General features: G+C 45.1%; 1 protein-coding gene across 2 annotated transcripts in view; it reads right to left on the bottom strand.

Moving 5' to 3' along the window:
• PMAIP1 (phorbol-12-myristate-13-acetate-induced protein 1) overlaps positions 1 to 17,639 on the bottom strand; it is a 32,782-nt gene extending 15,143 nt beyond the window's left edge. Inside the window, exons 1-2 of one of the 2 annotated variants that reach the window (XM_079995181.1) lie at positions 2,095 to 2,430; positions 925 to 1,136 (exon numbers count right to left, since the gene is read on the bottom strand). In XM_079995181.1, coding sequence (XP_079851307.1) covers positions 925 to 955 — 31 coding nt within the window. In that variant the 5' untranslated portion in view covers positions 956 to 1,136; positions 2,095 to 2,430. Of the gene's footprint in view, positions 1 to 924; positions 1,137 to 2,094; positions 2,431 to 17,150 lie in introns of those variants that run through there. The other variant, XM_079995180.1, reaches the window with a different exon arrangement.
• Between the last annotated feature and the right edge of the window lie 8,325 nt (positions 17,640 to 25,964).

Genomic DNA, 25,964 nt, shown 5'->3' on the forward strand with positions numbered 1-25,964 from the left:
ACCTGGTCCGTTCTTTAGGAAAACATTTGTTATTTGTCAAAGAGCATTCCTGCAGGAACATAATTGTGATTGTGGGAGGAGGGGATATAGAGTCAAAATCTTGTGCATCTCTATTTAGAACGGGGCACTGTGGAAAGACTCTTTTGTCTCATTTTAAACAGCTGTCAAAAACAGCTATTTCTATTACTGCTCCAGCTTGTCCGTCTTTTGTTTGTGTGTTAATTCAACAATGTTTCCCTTAATCGCTGACACTTGGTGTTTTAATTACTTTCACAAAAATAACAATATTCCTGCTATTGCATAAATATGCACAGAGCCCTATTTATACATTGCAGTGCACACACATACTGTTATTGGTTCAGAGAGACTTGAAATAAGCAGAACTGAAAACAACCACTATCCAGCTATCTATGGATCTGTTGGACACAATTTTTGAACAAGGTGATTGTGTGCTGGTGACTCAGTTAGCAGCTTCTTCTGGGTGATTCATATCTGGATTTACCTAAGTCTACCTTCTGACCCCAGGGACACGGGTGGCGCTGTGGGTTAAACCACAGAGCCTAGGGCTTGCTGATCAGAAGGTCAGCGGTTCGAATCCCAGCGACGGGGTGAGCTCCTGTTGCTTGGTCCCTGCTCCTGCCAACCTAGCAGTTCGAAAGCATGTCAAGGTACAAGTAGATAAATAGGTACCACTCCAGCGGGAAGGTAAACGGCGTTTCCGTGCGCTGCTCTGGTTCGCCAGAAGCAGCTTAGTTATGTTGGCCACATGACCCGGAAGCTGTACGCCGGCTCCCTCGGCCAATAAAGCGAGATGAGCGCCACAACTCCAGAGTCGGTCACGACTGGACCTAATGGTCAGGGGTCCCTTTACCTTTACCTTACCTTCCAACCCAGTTTTGGAACTGAGGGTTTATCCACACTTACCTTTCCTCTGCTCTTTCCAGGCACAGTCCATGCTATAAAGCTCAGTTTTCAAGTGCCCCCAACTTTATTATTATTATTTTGTTCTTGAGCTTCGCTCATGAAAACCCGCTCTTTAAAGTTCAATCGGAGCCAATGGCATTCTGCAGAAAACCCAAGCTGACATGTGCTCCAGGGCAAAATGAAACACACTTGGACATGGTGCGTACTTGTGTCTGGAAAGAGCAGGACAAAAGAAAAGTTTGGATCAGCCCTGAGACAGCCTTGGATGCATTTGTGGGTGACCTACACCCAGTGCCAGATTTATGTATAAGCTAAACAATCTATAGCTTAGGGCCCCACACTCTTGGGCCCCCCCCAAAAAAATTAAAGAAAAAACAACTGGATGTACATTTCCAAAATTTAAGATAAAAAACAAATAAAATAAAAACTACATACAGCAACAGTGCTTTGTGTTGTGTAGGCTCCTATTTGTTATGTGCAAATGGCTTTAGATACCTATTAGGTCCATAAATTACCATGTAGCATATATTCAACAAAAAAAACAGTGGCAATTTGTTGTTGACAAAGGACAGCTGGACATATAAAGGGCCCCATTACCTTCAGTAGCTTAGGGCCTCATCAGACCTAGATACGGCCCTGCTTACACCAGGAACTGCACAAAGGGAGTGCACTTTCCCTGGTTCTTCTGACCACTCAACAACTTTTCAAATTGTTGGTTATGATAGCCTCCTGGACTGCTGCTCTCAGTCCCAACTGATGGTGCAGTCTTTAAATTGTTCAATAAATGTATAAAATAAATAAATAGCAGGCATGGGGGGGGGAGGCTAATCTGGTTTGGAACTACAGTAGGGGTCAAAAGGTTAAATTCCCCTTACCCCACCAGACCCGGCTCCCAATCCAGATTACCTCCCTCCGTCCCCCATGATGGCAATTTGGGAAAGAAAAATATGGCACTCAAGAACTAAGAATGTAGCATATAGTTTGGCCCTGAGATCTGAGGAAGGAGAGCAGAGTACAAGAGTAAATCATTGACCTATTTCTGTCTAGGGTGCCATTCCCCAGCCTGGTAGGTTGGTGTGGCGTTTGCCGTTCGTTTAGAAAATGTTTGAACAGGGGGAAAAGATAGGGTTAAAAATATAGACCAATAGGAAGGCTGGAGGCGGAGCCTACCTGTGTATAAAAGGGCTTAGCGCGAGGTTTGAGTTGTTGTTGGGAGCTGTTGGTGGGTAGTTGGTTGGTTTTAGTGGGTTGGCTGGTTGGGAAAGGCAGTTGGAAAAGCAGTTGGTAGGCAGTTGGAAATAGACAGTTAGGGCAGGGGGTTCTTGAGTGAGGGGAGGTAGAAGAGATAGAGGGAGGAAAGTAAGACTAAGAAAGTAAAGAGCAACAACGTTTGGAATGCCGTAAAAGTTTGTGTCTGAAATAAAATACCGTAGTTTTTGCTCCATAAGACGCACCAGACCACAAGACGCACCTAGTTTTTGGAGGAAGAAAACAAGAAAAAAAAATATTCTGAATCTCAGAAGCCAGAACAGCAAGAGGGATCTCTGCTCAGTGAAAGCAGCAACCCCTCTTGCTGTTCTGGCTTCTGTGATAGCTGCGCAGCCTGCATTCGCTCCGTAAGATGCACACACATTTCCCCTTACTTTTTAGGAGGGGAAAAGTGAGTCTTATAGAGCCAAAAATACGGTACACTCTTCTTTATTAATTGAGAACCTGACTGAGGCTGAAGTGATTTTACCGGGGAGGACCTGGTTGGTGGCAGCGGATTAGTGGTATACGGGTCAATAGCCCGTGAGACGACCGGGGGCTCCGTACGAATGCCACAGTCTGCTAGATGTTTTGGACCACAACTCCCATAGCTGCTCTCCCCGACATCAGGAGTGCAGCGCCACACCAAGTTGTGGAAGTCTGATTTCGAAGTCTAGACATGGTGTGATGAGAGACTTGCCCAATGGAAGGAAGTTTGTTGTTGGGGACAAACAGAGAAAATGACATGGAGAAACTGATGAACCAGTGGCCCAAGGTGGAGTCAGGTGTGCAAAGCAACTCCACACAAAACAGGTTTACAGTTGCAAGAGAGAGCTCTTGCCGAGGGTTGCCTCATGAGAGAAAAATGCAATAACATTTACACCTGCCTGTGTCGGGCATAGGGAGAAAAGGGTTAATTCCCTCATCGTGAGGTCACCGCCAGCTCCGTATCTTGAGCGGCAGGGAGGAAGGGAGCCAAGAAAACACAGAAACACAGAATGACTCATTCTAGCCTAAAAATAGGCACTATGATGAGAGCAAAGGCGCTGAAATGTGAACAGGAGACAGTGCATTTTGAATTAGTTTGCACTTTCTCAACTTTGCCTCAAAGAAGGCTTCCTTTCTCTGGAGCTTAAAGCTGTTTTAAATAATAATAATAATAATGAAAAAAATCAGGGTACAGTGGTACCTTGGGTTAAGAACTTAATTTGTTCCGGAAGTCCATTCTTAACCTGAAACTGTTCTTAACCTGAAGCACCACTTTAGCTAATGGGGCCTCCTGCTGCCACCACTCAATTTCTGTTCTCATCCTGAAGCAAAGTTCTTAACCCGAGGTACTATTTCTGGGTTAGCAGAGTCTGTAACCTGAAGCATCTGTAACCTGAAGCTTCTGTAACCCGAGGTACCACTGTACATGGGAACTCAAGAAGCAGACCATATCAGTTCTTTGTCCTTCTAGCCCACTCTGGCTGGCAGCAGCTCTCTCGCCTCTCAGGCAGAGTTCTTTCCCATCCTCACCTGCTGCCTGATCGTTGGGAGATGCCAGGTCGTAAACTGGAACCTTCTACATGCCAGGCATCTGCTCTATCGCTGAGCTATGGCACATGCCAGGCCACTTATTTGGAAGGATCTGTCAATTTCATTTCTCTCAGTTTTGCAATCTTAAATTCATTTCTCCACGTTTTGGAGCAATCTGCTTTAGTAATAATAATAAACATAAACAAATAAATCTCAATTTCTCCTAATAAAGACATTTTTTGTATGCAGTTTTGACTAACATATATACAGATTTTTGCAAGTCATTCCCCCAGTATAATGCATATGTGTGCAATTTTTGTTAGCATCTTCGTTTTAATGCAGTGTTTCCCTACTATTTGTGCCATTTAAAAATGCATCGGTCGGTTAGTACTAAAATTGCAAAATTCCATGAAGGGAACTTTTCTCAGCCTGAGGTCCACATTTCTTTCAGGGCAAAATTCTTGACACCATATGCAACAGGTGGGTGGGGCCACAGATGTATGTCACAACATACCCTCCAAGTGTACCGATTTTCCAGGGACAGTCTCAGAAGTACAGAAGCCATCCTGGCTTCTGATGTGATCCCGGAATGTCCCTGTTTTCCCCACCGATGCTGTTACTGCTGAGTTCCGCAGGGAGGATGAGCCTGTATTTGTCCTGAGCAGTGGCTGTGAGGATGTATCCCATGACCTGTCAGCATCGCCCTTGAGCCAGTGCCACCAACTGGACTCATACACTTCAGCCCCGACTGGGCTAGGCGAGCTGGGTAGCACTTCCAGAGACCACCTTCTGCACAGGAACAGGTCAAAGTGCTGTGGACTCACAGCTTAGAGTTGTGAGCACCGGATTCACTCCAACAAGAAGGCAGTCGTCGCACAGCAGAATATAGCAGAGTATAGCAGAGCATAAACAACTCGGAGAGCAGCTCTGCGGAATATCTTCTTTTATTCTATCTACAACTATAATACACAACTATGTACAGAGCTAAATGAGGTCTAAACGAAAATGCTGAACTGCACTGAGTGTCTGCAGCTGCTCTTAGCAGCAACCTTATCTATACACACAATCTCTCTCTAACACTCAGTCTCTCTCTCTCTCTCTCTCTCTCTCTCTCTGATGTGAGGCTGGAGCGGAATAAGTAGAGAGCAGAAACCGCCCCTCCTCTCTAGAGAATCAGCAGAGAACATCAGCAGATTATTGGATATGGGAGGGGTGAAATCTCCTGTATTTGTCCTGAGCAGTAGCTGTGAGGATGTATCCCGTGACCTCTCCATGGCCTCTCCATGTTAGGATATAGTTCCATTCCACCTTTAGAACAGATGTGTGGAGTTGTTGTGTGCCACATGTCTGCTGGGCACTTCCATTGTATATTGCTTTTGCTATGCTGCTGTTTACTTGGACACGAAGGGAAGCAGACATGTTTTTCCTTTGTTCCTGATGCTGAAAAAATGCCTGTAAATATGCTTACATATGCCTCTGTCCGCCACTTCCGTTGTGAAAAGTTATTCAGTCTGCTGATTAGAGCGTGCTCGGCTTCTGAAGGCTTCTGAGGCTTGAGTTGCTGATTGATGCTGTTCTGAAAACCGGAGTTTGCCTGGCTGCCGGCCGGTGGCTGGAGCCAGCTGGGGGCCTGCCAAATGCCCCCGTCTCCCCGGACGCATCCCAACACTCCATAGCTGTTGCTGCCAGTTACCTCCCTTGGACAGCTCGTAGTTATTGCCCCTTTCTAAAATTTATTTATTGGTGTGTGTTTCTCTTTGTGTAAATCTAGAATAGAATAGAATAGAATAGAATAGAATAGAATAGAATAGAATAGAATAGAATAGAATAGTGTGTGTGTGTGCTGTTTCTCATTGGTTTGGTGGCACTCACCCTTCTTCGGATAGGAAATGTTCTGCAGGAGGAAGGACCAGAAATGGGAGTCAAGATGAGAGACAGATAAGGGAGGAGTGGGAATACTTTGGAAAGTATCTAAAGAGGCACAACAGTCAAATAGACTTCTAAGTGGCGATGAACTTATGTGCAGTAGTAAACAACCACTAGGAATTTATGGAGAATTTAATTGGGTTGAACAAAAGGATATGCGGCTTAACAAAGTTCAGCTAGGATGTCGAGGAGGGATGGATGGGGAAGTCTCAAGATGTGATATGAGATGATTAAAAAAGGACTGTAAGATGTATATAATAAATTTTGGGAAATGCATCTATTAAAAAACAACAACGGGGGTCAAGGATGGACAGTTGGAGGGGAATTTCCCTATATTTATCTGAGGGATGCTGGAGAGTATGTTATAAATGTCACTCTAGTTTCTCCACACACAGAGACACACTCACACACCCCTCTTTGTCCACCAGCCACGCAAAAAATACCCAACATGACCAAAGTCCAAGGCGGAAGTGCTCCAGGAGGGTGCTAAACAGTGCTGTGGCTAGTAAGGGGGTGTGGCCTAAGGAGACTCCTGTGGGTCAGAGGGAGAGACTTGGGGGCCTGAAGTTCCCCAGCCTTGCTCCAGTCTCTACTAAGGGGTGTATTTGATCGGCTACAGCCTCATATTTGCATCCCACAGCTAACTTTGCAATAATGGCTTGAAACACATTCCTTTATCAGGTCGGAACATGAATCTAGCTTTTAAAAATTTGCTAGGGAAATCGAGTTTCGGAAGCCATAAAGGAGGTGGCACCACTTTGCTACGCCTTGCCCATTGTTGAGCATGGAAATTATTTCCAGAAACGGGGAAAAAAACCCTATGATTAAATATCATGAACAGTATCACGAGGAGACATGTGGTCAGTGGCGTAGTGTGGGGGGTGCAGGGGGGGCCGGCCGCACCGGGCGCAACATCTGGGGGGTAGGGTTAGGGTGCGCAAATCCACGGGTTAGGGGGCGCAAATTACTTGCCTTCCCCCGGGTGCTGACAACCCACGCTACGCCACTGCATGTGGTCAAGGGATGGGATGCTGGTACCCACCACAAACAATAGATGCATACACAACGTGTGGCCCCACCCCTTAACCTAAGCAGCATTAAGTTGTCGCTTTTTTATGGGCAGTACTAACAGGCTACAGGTGGGGAGTCACATGTTTAGATGCTCACCCCTCTGCACCTAGAAATATAGCGTGCCAGGGAGAGGATTTCAGCCTATCCTTCCTGATATGCTGTTTTTCTACATGTGGGGAGTTTAATTTGTGGGAGAGCATTCTAACATGTAGCCTCCCACCTGTAGATCGAAGTGGCCTGGCTCAGGGGAAAATGTGTTTTACTTCCTGATTCTGAGTTCTAGCCTAGAATTCTGCTAATTCATTGTGGTATAAAAGAGGAAGTTTAGTGTACGGAAGAAGTGTGGAAAGAGACTGAACCGTTTTGTCAGGTGATGGCAAAAAAGGCTTCGGGGCTCCGCTGCAAATGCATTTTCACTAACTGATGACTCATAGCCGAGTGCGAACTAACTCCACAGAAAGGCATTGTGAGAAGTTGTCCAGGATCAAATTTAGGTGTACATTTAAATCACTATAACACACTTTAAACAGCTATGGATTTCCCCAAAGAATTCTGGGAAATGTAGTTTGTTAAGGGTGCTGAGAGTAGTTAGGAGATTCTTGTCCTCCTCATGGAGCTACAATTCCCATAGGAAGAAGGGTTGATTGTTAAACCACTCTGTGAATTATTGCTCTGTGAGTAGAATGGGGTCTCCTAGCAACACACAGCAGCCTTAACAAACTACAGTTCCCAAGACTCTTTGGGGGAAGCATGACTGTTTAAAGTGGCATGATGCTGTTTTAAATGTGAGGTGCAGGTGTGGACATATGCACGGCACCAATTACACTGTTACCAACTAATGAATATTAATATTCAGAATTCAAATTCAGTTATGTTATAAGCATATACAAGCATAAAGTCTTGAAAGAGAATTTCAAAACGGTACCATTAATATTGAAAGATAAGCAAAACAAGATATGAAAACTAACTCATTTAACAGCCACTGCCTCACTTTGTACAAACTTATTCCCACATCGGAGTCTCAGAGCAGAGGTACGACCCATCTCTGTCAATGCTTTGAAGGAAAATGCCACAATCACAATTCAGTGCTTCTTATTGGGCTGCCTTTACATCATGACAGGGGGAGGCATTTGTCCAGTCCACAAGTCTGCATTCACGTTGCCAGCACCCACACATTCAGAGGGGTGTGAGAAAAGGAAAGCCCATGCTCAGAGAGCTGCGTTGTATGTAGGCTCCCAGTATGTTTACGAGCACAATTCAAAGTGTTGGTCCTGACCTTTAAAGCCCTAAACGGCCTCGGTCCAGTATACCTGAAGGAGCGTCTCCATCCCCATCATTCTACCCAGACACTGAGGTCCAGCGCCAAGGGCCTTCTGGCGGTTCCCTCGCTGCGAGGTTACAGGGAACCAGGCAGAGGGCCTTCTCGGTAGTGGTGCCTGCCCTGTGGGATGCCCTCCCAGCAGATGTCAAGACAATAAACAACAATTCTACTTTTAAAAGACAACTGAAGGCGTCTAGGGAAGTTTTTAATGTCTGATGCTGTATTGTTTTTAATATTCAGTTGGAAGCTGCCCAGAGTGGCTGGGAAAACCCAGCCAGATGGGCAGGGTATAAATTAAATAATAATAATAATAATAATAATAATAATAATAATAATAATAATAATGTGGCCCCAGGCTAAGATCTGAAGGCACATGGAGGCACATCACTTCTAAAGACAGACTGTCAGTGGCAGTGTGTCCTGTTTCACCACGTGAAAGGAGACATGGGAAGTGCCGCCTTTCCCTGCCACTGCTGTCACCACAGGCAACGCCCACTTTGCTGCCTCCACTGCTGGTGGAGACGCAGTGCTGGCCTTGGAGCAAATTTCAGGAAGGATCTCTCTGGAGGGGGTAGGACACCCATGGGGTGCCGCCACAGGGCCTTCTGCCACCTGAGGCGGTAGCCTCAACCTGTCCAATGGATGGGCCGGCCCTGAAGCCCATCAAAGATAGGCTTCAATGGTAGTTACTCCCAGGGAAGTATGCAAAGAATTTGTAACCATTTACCTCAGAGAAAGCCCCATTAAAATCAACGAGGAGTTGTGCATAGGATTTATTTTAATTTAAAAAAATAGCTCAAAGGTCCAAATATTTTGCCCCACCACCATCACCTTAAACTACCAGCATGACTCATCTCTCTTATTCCATCCCTTCCCCCTGATGAAAAAATTTGTCAACCACATCTGCAGATGTCCTTTTGAGGAACTGAAAAGGCTGAGCACTTCACCTATTATGATATCATGGAATGTAGCAGAAGAGGTGATCTCATAGATACATATATATTCAGGCTTTGAGCAGATTGCGGTTCAGTCCCCCCACCCTCTGGCATCTCATGGTGCTTTGTTTCCTCCAGTGAACGCTGATTTCACCCCTCCACTCCCCCCCTTTTTTTCCACAGGAGCAAATTAAGGTGTTTGTGTTGCATTGCTGGGTTCAGAAAAAGTTCCCAGGCATCTCCCACAACAGCAGGTTGCAAAAGCTCAGTCTTACACTAAGTTGCACCCGTGTCTTTCCACCCCTTAAAGATGTTGTTAACAGACATCTAGAGCTCATAAAACAAACACTAGTATGCATGTTACATGAATGAAGATCATTTTCAATCCAACAGTATACTGCCCCAGTTAATACAAACAAGAAGTCTATTTGATATCAGTGCCAAACACCCATATGAACCTCCCTGTAAATTGGGATCGTATATCGAAGCCCTTCTCCAGCATGGCCCTAACCATTAGGCAGAAAGTGGTGGCTATTACAGGCAGCTGACTTGGGGCAAGCAAATCAGGTGATGTTGACGATGATCATTCTGCCAAGGAAGGGGAGGGACACGTGTGGGATTTTCTGTCTTGGGTACCGAAATAACTTGGATGGCCTTGGGTAAGAGCTGGGTGGGGTGGAGCTGATGTGTTAGCTTCCCAGCAGGTCACTGTTGTTTACCACGGGAGGGAGGGTTGAGATGGGCGGGGAGCTCAGCAGGTTGCTAACACACCAGCGGAGCCAACTGAACATTCCCAACAATGCATTTGCACTGTGCCAACCTTCTCACCACCTGGCAAGCTGCTTCTGGTAGTATGGGCCTTGAAATGGACATCATTTGCTGTGTTGGGCTGGCCTTGTTCTCTAACCCACACCCCCCATCTAACACTCCTAGCCCAGTGTTATGATGGGAGGAGCAGACACACGTCCAGACAACCCCACCTTCTGCCAATTATTCTGTTCTCAACAGCTTCCAGCCAGATATGTATAACTGAGCATTATGGCCATCTCTTGCTGTTTGTACTCATAGCAGCTGGTACTGTGCCTTTGCACATTTTGGTAGTTCAGTGAACACACACAGGTTTCTCTTTCAGACTTTCCACTCAATGTGCAGATCTCCAGAGGGTTCAATGTGTGGAGCTCCAGTAGAGAAGGTGATGTTGGGAGCAGCACACAGAGCCGTATTTCCCCACCATGCATGGGGAAGCCTAATTGCCAATGAACACGGGACCTTTGGCCCTGAACTACAACTCCCATCAGCCCCAGCAAGCATGGCCAATGCCCAGGGATGTGATTCAGCAACATCTGGAATTACAAATTTCCAAAGGTTTCCCACACTGGCTGCAATGTGTGAAGGTACTTGCAGATATAATAATGTTACGAAAGTCAGGTGCCTGTCAGGAGCTCAGCCTACACTCGAGTAGGATCCTGGCAGAGACACATGCCCAACTGGCATGTTCTCTTTCTCCTGGTCGATCTTTCGGGAGCTTCAAAAGCTTTCTTCTGCCCGAACATCACAGCAACCGATGCCAACAGACACCGGCACACTTAGGGATCCACAGAGTCTCTGCAAGTTGCGTAACAGACCTCAGCAACTCAGCATTTTGGCTAATCTACTTTATTTACATATAAACACACACAGAGCACTGCAACATGGCTCCCCCTCTCTCTAGCATCAGAGAGCAAAGAGAAAAAGAGAAAAAGAACAAAGGACAATAGTCCCACTTCACGGAACACAGTAACACAAACATCCTGTCTCCATCACTTCCCACTCTGTGGAGTCAAATCATATACCATCATGTGAAAGACAACAATCCCATAACTGCAATCATGGAGCAGGAATTCTAACAGTGCCCACCCCTCCATCTCTGCTGAGCGGTAGCAAGATTTCAGGGGGTTCCAGGCACTCAAGGTCTACATTCCTTTGGAGAATTGAGACATAGCAGAAACTCTCATAGCTTTAAGAAATAGGGTTTATTCACCTATTTACACCTTCAGTCTGCATGGATGGAGTCCAGATCTCACAGCATGACATCTCTCCCAGCCTGCCTTCAGCCAGCCTGCCCAAAATGGAGCCCAGTCTTTCTTCTCCCCTCCTCCTCCTCAGTACACTTTGTTCTAAATTTGCCCAAAATTTTTCAAGGAGGGCCAGATAACATGTGTGAGGGCCGACCAAACTTGTTGAACTTTGGGGGGGGGGTTACCCCAACCGACCAGTAGACCAAATTAGGCCCCCCAAACTGACTTTGGGCATGCCTGTTCTAAATACTCTCTTTTCATATAACAAACATACACCTCATTACCATGGCAACAGAGGCCCATAATTCCTCTCAGGTGGACTATCAACTATTTGGTTCTGTTAATGCCTCTCTCCCAGGCCCTGGCTTGGAAAAAAAAATCTTAGCCTGTAATTTTTCATTGACTTCCGATCTTCCCTTCAGTTCTCCAAATAATCAAATTTATTAATTTCTAGGGTTTGTTGGGGAGGGGGGTTTCCCCACCAAATCAATAACAACAATAATCAGAAGTATGTGAAGAACTTTCCCCATCAAATGCTGTGAAAAGTGATGAAGTGAAGTCACCTAGGCATTGCTTCATTGGGCAAGCTGGTTATGTGCCAAGCAGGGAGAAGAAATCTTCCACAACTGCTGAAATGTAAAAACTGTGTGGATTCATAGTAAGAGAAGACAGGAAATGTGGGTGTGTTGAAACAGTCAGAGATTACTCAGCATTAAAGAAGTATTCAACAACAATGGTACAATCTTTAATTTTGTAAATAAACTTGGTTGGACTTTAACTTCCTGTACCTGACACAACAACATGCAAATGTGTGTTGCCCAGTATCCTTCCATTCCTTTGATGTTGCCCCTTCACTCATTAAGCAGGGTTAATTGTGACAGGCTTTTGCTATCAGTAAACAAGTCTTTGGTTGCTACTCTTATTTTCCTGCTCATCAGGGATCCTGAGATGGTTTTCTTGAAACGAAAACTGTTATTTGGAGACAGGATGTTGTGGCAATCATACATGACCAACGTTCACTTCAGGGTAAACTCTCAGGGTGGGGACCAGGTTGTACCAGAGAAGTGTACATTTCAAAGGACCCATTTCCATTCTCTATTGCTTCTGAAAGTGAAATAGATTCACCTTTAAATGCAAACTGAATCAGATTCCTCCCCAGTACCTATCTTCATGTTTGAAAGACAAAAGCCTTCTTTAGGCGTTCGGTGAATTTCAGAAGAGGGGGAGATGACTAACCTGAGTGCATTTATTATATGTGAAGAGAGCATCTGCGTACACACAATATATGCAGAGGAAACCCTTGCAAACAACCCTTTTGTCATTCTGGAAAGGTGAGCTATACAGAAGCACAGGTGACATGGCAGAAGTTTATAAAACTATGCAGTGCATGGAGAAAGTGGATAGAGATAAGTTTTTTCTCCCTCTCTCGTAACAGAAATCACAAACATCCAATGAGGCTGAATGTTGAAAGATTCAGGTCAGATAAAAGAAAGTGTTAGAATTCCTGATCTATGATTGCAGTCATGGGATTGTTGTCTATCATATGATGGTGTATGTTTTGACTCTACAGAGTGGGAAGTGACAGAGACAGGATGTTTGTGTTACTGTGTTCCGTGAAGTGGGACTATTGTCCTTTATTCCTTTTCTCTTTGCTGTCTGATGCTAGAGAGAGAAGGAGCCATGTTGCAGTGCTCCATGTGTGTTTATATGTAAATAAAGTAGATTAGCCAAAATGATGAGTTGCTGAGGTCTGTCACGCAAGCTGCAAAGATTCTGTGGATCCCTGAGTGTGCCAATGTCTGTTGGCATCGGTTGCTGTGATGTTTGGGCTGAAGAAAGCTTATGAAGCTCCCAAACGATTGACCAGGAGGGAGGGAACATGCCAGTTGGGCATGTGTCTCTGCCAGGGTCCTACTCGAGTGTAGGCTGAACGCCTGACAGAAAGTCCTTCATGCATTGCATAGTTAAACCATGGAACTCATTGCCACAGGAGGCAGTGATGGCTGCCAGCTTAGATGGCTTTAAACAAGGATTCAACATGAAGGAAAAAGCTATCAATGACTTCTGGCCTGGATGGCTATGTTCTGCCTCCACCGTCAGAGGCAGTAAGGCTTCTGAACCAGAAGCTTTTTCACTGGGTACTGTTAAGTTGTGGGTGAACATATCAGACGACACAGCGATTCTTCAAACAGCTCTTGTTTATTCACAGGCCAGAACAGAACTGAACTGAAGGGTTCAGTCAGCCTGCTTATATAGAGCTCCAGTACAGCATAACTGTAACAATTTTCTAAAACTATCCAATCACTGAATGTCACTTTTGATCCCTTATTTGCATAACTACCTACAGTATCCCCCTGCTGGCCCAGGGTGAGAACTTCAGTACATAACAGGTACAGTGGGTAGAGAGATACCAAGACAAAATAAAATATTGTTCTTATATGTTGTTCTTATCTTTGTTAGCCCAAAGATGGAAACAACAGGAGTTACAAACAAAAGAGTGGCAGGTGAAGCTGATGGGTTTTGCAGAACTGGCGAAACTGACGGGAAGAATTCTGAACCAGCGAGACCAAGCAGTCCAAAAGGACTGGAACAAATTCACATTATATTTGAAAGATAACTGTAAGCAATTAACATCATTAGCAGGTTTATCTGAAGATCTGTAAGATGAAATTGCTCCCTATTCAGGTTGAGTAATATAACATTTTAGGTAATATACAACAAGGATAGGAAATGAAGCGAAATGTAAAGATGTAAAGTTTAATTTTGAAAACCACCAGACGGGAGGAAGGGAGGTCGTTAGGCTCAGTTGAGCCAAAGAGATAAAATAAGAGGGTGTGATGTTACGTAATGTAATTATATGTAAAACCAATAAAAATCATTTCTAAAACAGAGGGAGTAATGCTTCTGAATAAGAGTTGCTGGAAGCCATGATGCGAGGAGTGCTGTTCTGCTAGGGTTAATCCAGCAGGACTCTTCTTATATGCTCATACAGTGGTACCTCAGGTTACATACGCTTCAGGGTACAGACGCTTCAGGTGACAGACTCCACTAACCCAGAAATAGTACCTTGGGTTAAGAACTTTGCTTCAGGATGAGAACAGAAATCGTGCTCTGGCGGTGTGGCGGCAGTGGGAGGCCCCATTAGCTAAAGTGGTGCTTCAGGTTAAGAACAGTTTCAGGTTAAGAACAGACCTCCAGAACGAATTAAGTACATAACCAGAGGTACCACTGTACTCCAAGGATCTTGGTCAGATGTGTGCCTCTCCCAACATCACACAGAGACAGACACATGCCTTCTTCAGCCATTTCACATCCCTAGATCATTTTCAGAATCTGCATAGAGAAGTGAAACTCTGGAATGGACTCAGCGTCACGTACCTATTTTTCTTTTCGTACCTTCCTTGTGATGCTGTTTAGATGCAAGATAACAAATTAGCTGTGAGACTTTGCTCCCTTCTCAGGGCTGAGGTTTCTACAAAACTTCCTCTAATTGGAATTGACTGAGTCTCCTAGCAGGTCACCTGCTAATCACTCATGACTTTCTTAAAACACAAAGAAAAAAGGAAGAGGTCAGTCACAACCAGTCTGATAGCCAATCTCTAACTAAGGGCCTTTCCAGCAGATCATATATTTTGGTTTCTAGAAGAAAATCAAAGTGTTACTCATTTGTTGCACAACATCCAACCATCTTTCCTCAAGGAAGTGACTCTAAGTCATCTAATGTCGTTTGTGTACCACAAAGAAAGCATCGTAAATTTGCAGTAATGGCTATGACCTTTGTTTCATTACTAGTGGCCAAGGTATAAGTTTTTGGTTTGTGAATAGGTTTAAATGAAAACAGTAACAAAGGGGAAATAGGAAGGTCCTTTGAAGGGAAAGGGCTGGAGGAGGGGGAAGGAATTGTAAAGTGAGGCAAAAGGTTGTTGTCATAAAAGCAAAGTCGGAATTGAAATGAAGGGGAGAAGAGAGAAAAGCTGTAATAACAACAACAACAACAACAACAACAACAACAACAACAATTTATTTGTACCCCGCCCATCTGGCTGGGTCTCCCCAGCCACTCTGGGCAGCTTCCAACAAAGATTAAAAATACATTAAAATGTCATACATTAAAAACTTCCCTAAACAGGGCTGCCTTCAGATGTCTTCTAAATGTCAGGTAGTTGTTTATCTCTTTGACATCTGGTGGGAGGGCGTTCCACAGGGTGGGTGCCACTACTGAGAAGGCCCTCTGCCTGGTTCCCTGTAGCTTTGCTTCTTGCAGTGAGGGAACCACCAGAAGGCCCTCGGCGTTGGACCTCAGTGTCTGGGCAGAACGATGGGTGTGGAGACGCTCCTTCAGGTATACTGGGCCGAGGCTGTTTAGGGCTTTAAAGGACAGCACCAACACTTTGAATTGTGCTCGGAAACATACTGTGAGCCAATGTAGGTCTTTCAGGACCGGTGTTATATGGTCTCAGTGGCCGCTCCCAGTCACCAGTTTAGCTGCCGCATTCTGAAGGAAGAAGTATATATAGGAGGAAGAAGTGAAAAGATCAGAGAGGAGCAACAAAAGAATTCAGCCATTTGGTGGCTGGGCGGGGTAGAGAGACGAACGTGAAAGGGGAAGGGCAGAAGAAATTACCAGAGATGGATAAACGTACTTTGAGAGGCATGAGGGTGGGAAAGAGAAATTTAAAAGAATTTTTTTTTTTCTTCACACAGAGTCTCTGGATCAGCACATGCTGCCTAAAATGAGGAGGCTGAGTCTCAATACCTCTTGAGCAAATGCCTGAATTTAGCTTGAAGAAAAGCTGATCCTAGCTTCAGTACAAGGGAAATGCTGAACTAACAGGGAGGATAAGAGGAGATATGGTACAAAAAGTGAATAAGGAGTGGGAATACATCAAAATTTATGTGGAAAAAGTAGAATTTCTGACAGATACTGAGTGAATCCAGAAAATGGTTAGAGTGAAAGGAGAGTAAAGTTAATTAAAAAAAAGAAATTAAAGAAATAATGAAATGCGTTTAAGCTTGTTGGAAAAATAAAGTAGCGTAACAAGAACGGCTAGAAGTCAAGTCACTTGGTGGGCATCCGTATGGGGCAGGTGTGTAGGTATGTTGATATGTATAGTATAGGTAGGTATTATATAGAGTAATGTAGGTATGTTTTATGTTATGAAAATTAGGTAGTGTGTTGTATACGTGTATTGTGTAAATGTATATATATATGCGTTTTATATGTTAAATAAATAAATAAATAAATAAATAAAGGAAATGCTGTGGCAAAGAATTCTAAAATTTTGAAAAAACAGATTGAGGTGTGTCCCTTCTCACTCCCGGCTATTTTTGCCTTTTTGAAGAAAACTCTGGCACTTGGAGACAAAGGACGATGTGTCATTCTGGTCACCCAGCACCCAGCCAGCTGCATAGACTGGTAGGCTAAAGGTGTCCCCAAGGGGAAAGGTTCAAGTTCCATGACAGCAAAAGGAGCAATTCTTCCTTACGGGAGATTGCACAAGGACATTCTGCAAACAGAAGGAAGCATTTCAGGGATTTACCCTCAGAAGCTAGCTGGTAGCTCAGTGGAAAAGAGCCTTCTAATGGGAAGTAACATGATATAGGTTTGAGTCATGTTGAAATGACCTCTGTAAGGCAATGTGTTCAGTTGGGGCTTCTCCAAACAACAGATTCTAAAGGGGGAAAGTCAAAGGAGGGAGAAGTTCTAAAACCCAAATCTCTCACTAGGATGGGTGGATCTGGAAGTTTCAGTTTTTGCCAGTTTCTCATTTTTCAAGTCTTATGTTCAGTTCTCAACATTTCCACATCAGTTTGCTTTTTTTTTTTTTTAATGTCCTCATAAAAACCTATCAGTGTGTAAGTGTGAATTGCTTCCAATATACACATTTTTACAGGCAGCTTTGCCTAACATACCCATTTTCGCAAATCTATTTCCCCCGATACAATGCATTTTTGAATGCTGTTTTCAGTGATGTCGTGCATTTTCATGCACACTGCTCTGCAAAATTCAGAGGATTTCGAAGGATGGTTCATGTGTTGTTTAGAAATTTGCAAATTAGGTCATTTCTCCTTTAGGCACAAGCAGAGTTGAACTCCACCCCACATCCCTTGTGTTTAGGGATTCGTAAATAACGTGGTCATATAACTCACCTGGCCCATGTCGGAGATTGCGCTGGAATGTCATATCCAGCACCTGTTTGTTTTGCTCTCCTAGGCCGCCACGTCTCTGATGCTACATGGAAGAATGAGTCATGAATGTTTGGCCAGCAATAGTAAGAGGTGGAGTCGAGTGCCCAGTGTTTATTTACAAGGTGGCTATGCGATGACAAGCTTACCTGCATTTGAGAGGTCAACAGCCTGCTTTTCTGCAACAAGCGTCCTTGCTGAGGCTGAGAGATGGACTCTAGCTCAGAGGTAGAGCAACTGCAGTTCAACCCCTGACATCTGCAGGTAGCTCTGAGAATATCTCTGGTCTGAAACCCTGGAGAGCCAGTGCCAGGCTGAATACATAATACTATTCTAGGGTTGTGGGGGGTGTCAGTCGGAATAGGTGTGGACCCCTTCCAGGCCTGTGATTCTGCATCCAGTGAGGTTCAAAATCTAGTAGAAGCAGCTGTTGAACCATCCAGACCAGTTTCGGATTCCCCATATGCTTTTTTGTTTGTTTAATTTAATTTTTTTATTATTAAAGGTTTTCTTGATTTACAGAAGTATGTGTAATGTCTCTCGTATTTTTTCCATGTAACATTTTTACAAATCAGTTTCATTTGTTGAATGGGATGCAGGTGGCGCTGTGGGTTAAACCACAGAGCCTAGGGCTTGCCAATCAGAAGGTCGGCGGTTCGAATCCCCGCGACGGGGTGAGCTCCTGTTGCTCGGTCCCTGCTCCTGCCAACCTAGCAGTTTGAAAGCACGTCAAAGTGCAGGTAGATAAATAGGTACCGCTCTGGCGGGAAGGTAAATGGCATTTCCGTGCGCTGCTCTGGTTCGCCAGAAGCGACTTAGTCATGCTGGCCACATGACCCAGAAGCTGTACGCCGGCTCCCTCGGCCAATAAAGCGAGAGGAGCGCCGCAACCCCAGAGTTGGTCACGACTGGACCTAATGGTCAGGGGTCCCTTTACCTTTACCTTTCATTTGTTGAGACATTAGGAAGAAAAGGGGTGGAGGGGGGCGGAAGATGGGTGGGGGTGGGGTCGGGTGGCGATGTTTCTATTTTGCTTAATGTATGTAGGGTTTGGTGTCAGCGTTACTTGTGCAGGTTCTCTGCTGTTCACTTGTCTTCCTTTGGTGGTGAGAGAGGTTGGGGTTGGCCTAGGGTGTGGGTGTTTGTTTGTGATTGGCTGTGGTGATCTTTGTTTTAATGTGTGAGTGGGGTGGGTGGGTGTTTTGGGTCAGGTTAGCCATATTGATTTGTATGCTGTGGATTCCCCATACTCTGAAAATCTGAAAAGAAGAGCTACATCGATTGCATAGGGAATCTCTTTCGAGCAAGCCAGTATATAAAACTAGGGTTTAAACTTAGCTTAACATCCTGGCTTGTTCGAAAGCTGTTAGCCATAGTTCCCCAGCTCAGATGTAATAGAAAATTATAAAGTTCCTGGTTTGTTTGCCGGCTTGTGCAATGGGAAGAAGAACGTGCCAGGATGTGAGGCTGTTAAAAAACAGCTACCTTTTCCCGTTCTAGTTGTTACCATATTTCAACCAGTGCTATTCTTCTAGAAAAAGAGGTGCCGGAATTCACCATGAACACCTCCCTTGTTTTCTTATAATGGCAATAGTGCCAGAACTGAGTTCATAGCTGTCAACTTACAGATTTGAAAATAAGGGGCCAGCAGCCAAAATAAGGGATTTGGGATTTGGGCTTAGCTTATACAGAAATCCGGCACTCATGGAGCCATGCTGCTTTGGCAGCGACTGACTGTGTTTTGCAGGGGGTTGGACTAGATGATCCTAAGGGTCTACAACTCCGACAAAAGAAGAGTGGCAGACAAAACTGATGAACGACGTCAAGATGGCAAAGCTTACAGGCAGAATTAGAAACCAGGAAGAGGACCTCTTTAATAAAGAATGGGGAAAGTTTATAATTTATTTGAAAGCTATTGTAAAGAGTTACATACATTGGTAAGATTGACAGAAAACTTGTAGTAAAAATTTGAACTATGGATGGACAAAGGATTTATAAAAATAGAGTTATGAAAGGGATGCAGAGGGGGAAATCTCTACATTAAGATGCTGCACTGGTTGGAGGGTATGCTAAGCAGCACGTTGGGGCTGCTGTCGTCTTGGTGTGAGGAGTTCCATCGGCCCTTCCCCGCCTGAGAGAGGGGGGGAGGGAGAGATACTCTCGCCCACGCCGCCCGCGAGCCCGGCATGAGGCAGTTGCAACGCCACGGTGGCCGCTGAAACGCTGCCCTTCTGTGTCCCTCCCCATCCCCTCCTCTTCCTCCTCCCTCAGGCTGCCTCCTCAGCCGCAGCCACCGCTGCCGCCTCCGGCTTCCCCTGGCAGCGTGGCAGAAGTCTCGCAAGAGAGGGGCTGCCTGCCCGCCCACCACCACCCGTCTCCTCACGACGCACCACTGAGGGGGAAAAGGGAGAGACGGCAGCTCGTGCGCATGCTCTCTCGAGGTGGAAGACCCCGAGCTGCTGCTTCCCTCCTGAGCCGGGCGAGCATGAAACCTGGGAAATTTAAGGGACATCATCAGTAAGGGACAGCAGCAGGACACAGCGCTTGGATAAGGGAGTTTCCCACCAAATAAGGGATAGTTGACAGCTATGACTGAGTTCCGGTGAGTTCTGGCTGAAAAAAAGCGCCTTGATTTCAATCTGCTTTTACAATCTCATGTGAAATAGGATGTGAATGTTAAATATATAGACATGCAGTGCTTTCAGATTGCCTTCCAAACAAATGGGCATGAAATAGGCATTTCTCATTCAATTCATAGCACTGGCTTCGCCGGTGATTGACCGACTCATTCTTCAACAACATGTCCTTATAAAACCACAAGCCCTTAGTGACCGCCGTGCAGGAACTTGGTGGTAAATAGTAACCCACTATTGACTTGTGGTTGCTGTTTATCAGGCTTTCTCAAATTACATTTGGAGAAAGAGGGCTGGAATTCTTTGCGTGAGTGTGTCACCTTGTGAATGCTAACAACATTCCTCTGATTTCCAGACGTTATTTTTGAACATGGAGCTTCCCTGCTCTAGTGTCGTTGAGAGCAAGCGAGAACTATTTCAACTGCTAAGGGACACCATGTAGTCCTTATAGGACTCTACCATGCAGAACACGAGAGTAGAAGCATTGCCTTGCATACCCTCCTGTATTCCTCAGGTGAAAATAGGGACATTTCTCATTCACTCCCCCCAACTGACCCTCCTCTACCCCCCATTTTTGTTCTGTTCCCTCCCCATGCAGAGCATTTCCTGTCAGAAGAAGGTTGAGTGCCGCCACATCAATGGCGCACACACGCCTTCCACCATCCTGAGAAAACTCCTTAATCCCCCCTTTTTATTATTCTTTGGTAGATTTGTGCGTTGAGGTCCCCAAGACACCCCCCCCAAAGAAAAACACAATTGACACTTAATTTTTGTTTAAGGTTTTTGGCATAATTTTGGCCACAACTTTATTCAAATTACAGCAATGTGAGTGGTTGCTTAGGCATTGGTAGCACTAACTGACCCTGCCCGGGGACAGCTCTGGCATTCGCACCCCCCGTGAAGTCAGCAAGGGTAAGTCACCTGGGGAGGGAGACGGGACTGGGAACCATGCCTCACCTCTCCCCAGAATGCTCCCAGGGGCTCGCGTGGCCCTAGCCCCTTGCCAGGGGGTTTCGGACAAAAGCATGGGGAGCCCCTGTGTTCCTTTAATGGAAAACCCTTGAAGCAGCAACAGCAGCATTTTGGAGGGGCAGGCACAGCCAAATCCATACCCCTCCACCAACCAATTCCAAGACCAATGCCTAACCGCAAATCTTACAAGTTGTGACGATTTGCTACGCAGTAGGCAAAAACCAAGTGGCACACACTAATCAGCCAAATGGACAAAATTCCTACCGGGCCCCTGCCCCAAAACAGACGACCCCATGGCAGGCATAGCAAGGTCAAGCAAACAGCCTAAAATTAGGGAAGGGAGGGCAGGTGATCCGAAGTAAGCAGCAAAAGAGGAAGTTCCTCGCTGCGAGCATTGTATTTAACAAATAGGGCTGTCAATCAACAAATGGCAACATCTAGATTTCCCCACTAACAGTCCACCCCTGCTTAAAGGATGGCCAAACCATTTGCCTAGTAACAGTGAGGTGTCTTGTCAGCCCCGCCCGCAACCTGTGCTCTCCATGAGGGAGAACACACTTTGCAAAAAGAAAAACACACACCAATAAATAAATTTTAGAAAGGGGCAAGATTAGATGTGGATGGACAAAGCATTTTTCATCAAGACTCCTTGCACTCAATATCATCCCACCTGAATTGCCTCCACCACCAATCTCCTCCTTCTCCACCACCTTCCTTGTCAACTATTCAAGCCAAAAAAATGCTTTGATACCACTCCCCATAGACCATTGCCTTCAGCACAAAATTGACTTCCCCTCCTCCATATCCCTTGTGCTTCATGGCTGATTTCCTGAATAAATACTACACTACAGATATGTTGCATGCAAAAATATGTACATTAGGATAACTTTGTGCTAAAATGCTGCTGGTGAATTTTCATGAGCGCGCGCACACACACACACACACACACACACACACACTACACATGGCCAGATTAAGATTTTTAGAGGCCATAAGCACTTAAAAGATTTTGGTGCCACTATATATATATCTAATTCAAAATATACACAACAATAAATCCTATATCATTAGTCTCTATTATTACTATTTTATTATTATTATTATTAGTAGTAGTAGTAGTAGTAGTAGTAGTATAAATATATGGTATATCTGGCAATGGAAAATTTCTGTGGCGTTCCCCTTCCCTTGACGCCCTAAATGCATGCTTATTTTGCTTAATGGTTAATCTAGCCCTACAGATATATCTATCATCTATATCTATCTATCTATCTATCTATCTATCTATCTATCTAACTATCTATCATCTATCTATCTATCTATCTATCTATCTATCTATCTATCTATCATCTATCTATCTATCTATCCTATCTATCTATCTATCATCTATCTATCTATCTATCTATCTATCTATCTATCTATCTATCAATCTATCTATCTCTATCTATCTATCTATCTATCTATCTATCTATCTATCTATCTATCTATCTCAAATGCTTTTTTTCTGGGCGTATGTGAGGGTACACATATCCCTAAACATTTTGTGAATCTAATGGGAGAAGAAACAAAAAATTTAAATGTTTTTAGTGTCTTTTCTAGCACGGTGAATCATCAGTTCTGTTACTACCCCTGATGGCGGCCTCCTTTCCTGCTGCGGTATTTCTTGAGTCTCAGACGGAAGAGAGCATTTAATGTGTGAAGGAGGAGTTGGAATCTAGCACGGTGATTGGTCAGTTTTGTTGTATTTACTGTATTTATTTCCCCCCAATCTGAACTATAAAATGGTGGTTTTCTTGAGTCAAAATGAGAGTACCCCTAAGAAAAAAAAAGCACTGTATATGTCTCTGTGTGTGGAACTGTGGTGAACTGAACTCAAGATTGGAAAAATGGGATGAGAGAAAGCAGATTTGACATATTTGCCCATCCCAGTGGGCTAGTTGCCATGAGGCCCCTTCCTCACACGTGAGCAACACTTCTGAACAAGGCTTATAAACCCCAGCTTTCTGTCTTCCACAGCTGCTAAACAGTCCATCATGTGCCAAGTTAGCCTGAGGGAAAGGTTTCTCAGGTATGTTACATGAACAAGGAAATTTTGACCAGGTAGCACTTTCAGATGAGTAATCCCACCTGCTTTGCATAGCTGAGGTACCGCAGATCATGCATCCTGATGAATGTTCAAACAGGCACCAAGTTAACTTCCGTTCAGTAGTAGTTTCACCCATAGAGCCTTTCAACCAGTAGGTGGAGTCGGAGCCATTGACAGGGAGAGCCAGCTAAGTTTTGTTTTATAATAATAATAATAATAATAATAATAATAATAATAATATATTTGTACCCTGCCCATCTGGTTGGGTTTCCCCAGCCACTCTGGGTGGCTTCCAACAAAGATTAAAAATACATCAAAATGTCACACATTAAAATCTTCCCTGAAAAGGGCTCCCTTCAGATGTCTTCTAAATGTCAGGTAGTTGTTTATCTCTTTGACATCTGATGGGAGGGCGTTCCACAGGACGGGTGCCTCTACCGAGAAGGCCCTCTGCCTGGTTCCCTGTAACTTGGCTTCTCGCAGCGAGGGAACTGCCAGAAGGCCCTTGGTGCTGGACCTCAGTGTCCGGGCAGAACGATGGGGGTGGAGACGCTCCTTCAGGTATACTGGGCCGAGGCCATTTAGGGCTTTAAAGGTCAGCACCAACACTTTATCCCCATTCTCCTCCCTGGTGGGTTCGACAAGGCACAAACACCGAGATTCACCTCCCCGGACTGTTTGTAAATAAGAAGGCAGGCAGGAGCGGTCTGCCTGAGGGCAGCAGACTGAGGTTGATGGGGCAGTGCAGCCCATTCCTTTTCACCACCTGAGGTGAATTGGGAATTGTTGCCGCCCGGCCCACCGCAGTGCCTCATCATCTCCACGCCCTGGTCCTTGCCAAACTCAGCAGGAGCCGCGAGCATTGATCAGAGTGTTGCTAACTGGCTTCTTCCCAGGGAAGAACTGAGTGCCAACTGGCATACAGGAATGCTCCAACTCTTGCCGAATTGGCAGGAGACGGAGAGCTCCTCAAAGTGTTGCCGCTCTCTCTGCTTTTCTGCCTGCGTATGGGGAAGGTGAGCGGCAATGCCGCATGCTGGAGCGCCTTCATCTAGGCAGCAGAAGTGGAGGATGGGTGGGGCGCCGCCTCTTGCAATTCTGCCGCCTGAGGCAGGTGCTTCAACCCATGTCATAGGTGGGCCGGCTCAGGGACAGTGCCCCATTGACGTTAATGGACTAGACTCCACTAGTTGCACCTTGAATCTCAACAACTGGTGATACCAGCACAAACTGGAGGGAGGGCAGTTGTGTTGCAGGAGACCCCCTCCCGTTGCCCTTCTGCTCCATATGCCATGGCCAGAGGCAGTAATACTTCGGAATACCAATTGCTGGAAACCGCAGGAGCGGAGAGCACTTTTGTACTCAGGTCCTGCTTCTATGTTTCCCACAGGAATCTGGCTGGCCACCATAAGAACAGGATACTGGACTAGACGGGCCATTGGCCTGATCCAGCAGGCCCTTCTTATGCAAAGAATGTTGCCTGCCTGATCAGTCATTTGGGGAGGAGGGGTAGCAGGGGAAGGGATGCAGTACTTAACTATAAATGCTGTCATAAATTCCTGTCCCTTCCCACACAATCCCCTTGTAATTTTCTTATGACAAATATTTGGTACTCCTCCTTGGAAACCAAATTGTCCCCAGGGTCAGGCCTTCCAACTCCCTATTTTGCATCCTTCACACACCATCAAACCATTTCTGCCAACATGTGAAAGTCCAAAGTAGTAGATTTACAATCTGATCCTATATATTTATACAATGCAGTCATACCTTGGAAGTTGAATGGAACGTTTGGAAACCAAGGCACAGCTTTGGATTGGCTGCAGGAAGCTCCTGAAGCCAATCAGAAGCCATGGAAGCCACGTCTATCATTCGGGTTCCAAAGAACATTCACAAACTGGTACACTCACTTCCAGGTTTGCAGCCTTTGGGATCCAAGGTTTCACTGTGTACACACACACACACACACACACACACACACACACACACACACACAATATATCCTATATATTTATAGGATCAGATCTTTCTTTATGTAACCGGTGGATGGAAAATCAAAAATTCTTTTTTCACCCCTTTTTCTTTTTCCCCTTTTCCCCTTCTCCCTTTCTCCCTTTCTCCCTTTCTCCCCTTGAATTAATTTTATAATGAATGATTTTAGAGTGTTGTGTTGTGTTGTACTTTTGTACTGTTTTATTGTTGTTAGCCGCCCTGAGCCCGGCTTCGGCTGGGGAGGGCGGGATATAAATAAATTTTATTTTTATTATTATTATTCTCCCCTTCTCCCTTTCTCCCTTTCTCCCCCTCTCCCCCTTTTTTCTGCATTTTATTGTCTCTCTCTTCTGTATTTTCTTCTCTTTTTTCTTTGGCATCTTCTACTTGGGGTCTTTATGAAGCAGGTCCAAGGACTGTTTACTCATGGGGGTGGTAGGTGGCTGGTGGAGGACTCTGGGTGGGAGGTAGGGAAATGTTGATCTCCCAAGGTGAGAGGCTACGAGGGGAACAGAAGGATCCCAGGTGAGAGCTAGGAGGAGGTGAGAGGCTACTTAACTACCTTCTGTGGGTGGTCAGGGTTAAGAACTACCTTCAAGAGAGGGCTCCACATTCTACTTATTCTATTTGCCCTTTTTGTAGCTTTTTTTAAAATTTACATTGATTTTCTATATCTTATTGTATTATGAAAAACTTTTATAAAAACCACACACACACAAAGACACACACACACACACACTACTGGAACAGGCCAAAGACTCATTTATTCCAGCATCACATCCCTACAGTTGCCATATGGGATTTCTGCAAGCAGGACCTGAGTGCTACAGCATTTTCCCCCACTAGTGATTCCCAAGAACTGGTATTCCATGAACAGTGGAGGTAGAACATAGCCACTGTGACTAGTAGTTACTGAGAGCCTTATTCTCTGCAAACTGGAAGGCCCATTTCATTCAGCACTCTGCATCTTGGAGTGGCTTGCCAGATGCCTCTGGGATGTGAACAGGTGTATTGTGGACTCCCGTGACCTTGGAGTCCTGTAGACCTCCAGAGGTTGTTGAGCTCCCATCAGCCCCAGCCAGTATGGTCAATGGAAGTCGT

Source organism: Podarcis cretensis (genome assembly GCF_951804945.1).
Source record: "Podarcis cretensis genome assembly, chromosome: 11".
NCBI lineage: Eukaryota > Metazoa > Chordata > Lepidosauria > Squamata > Lacertidae > Podarcis > Podarcis cretensis.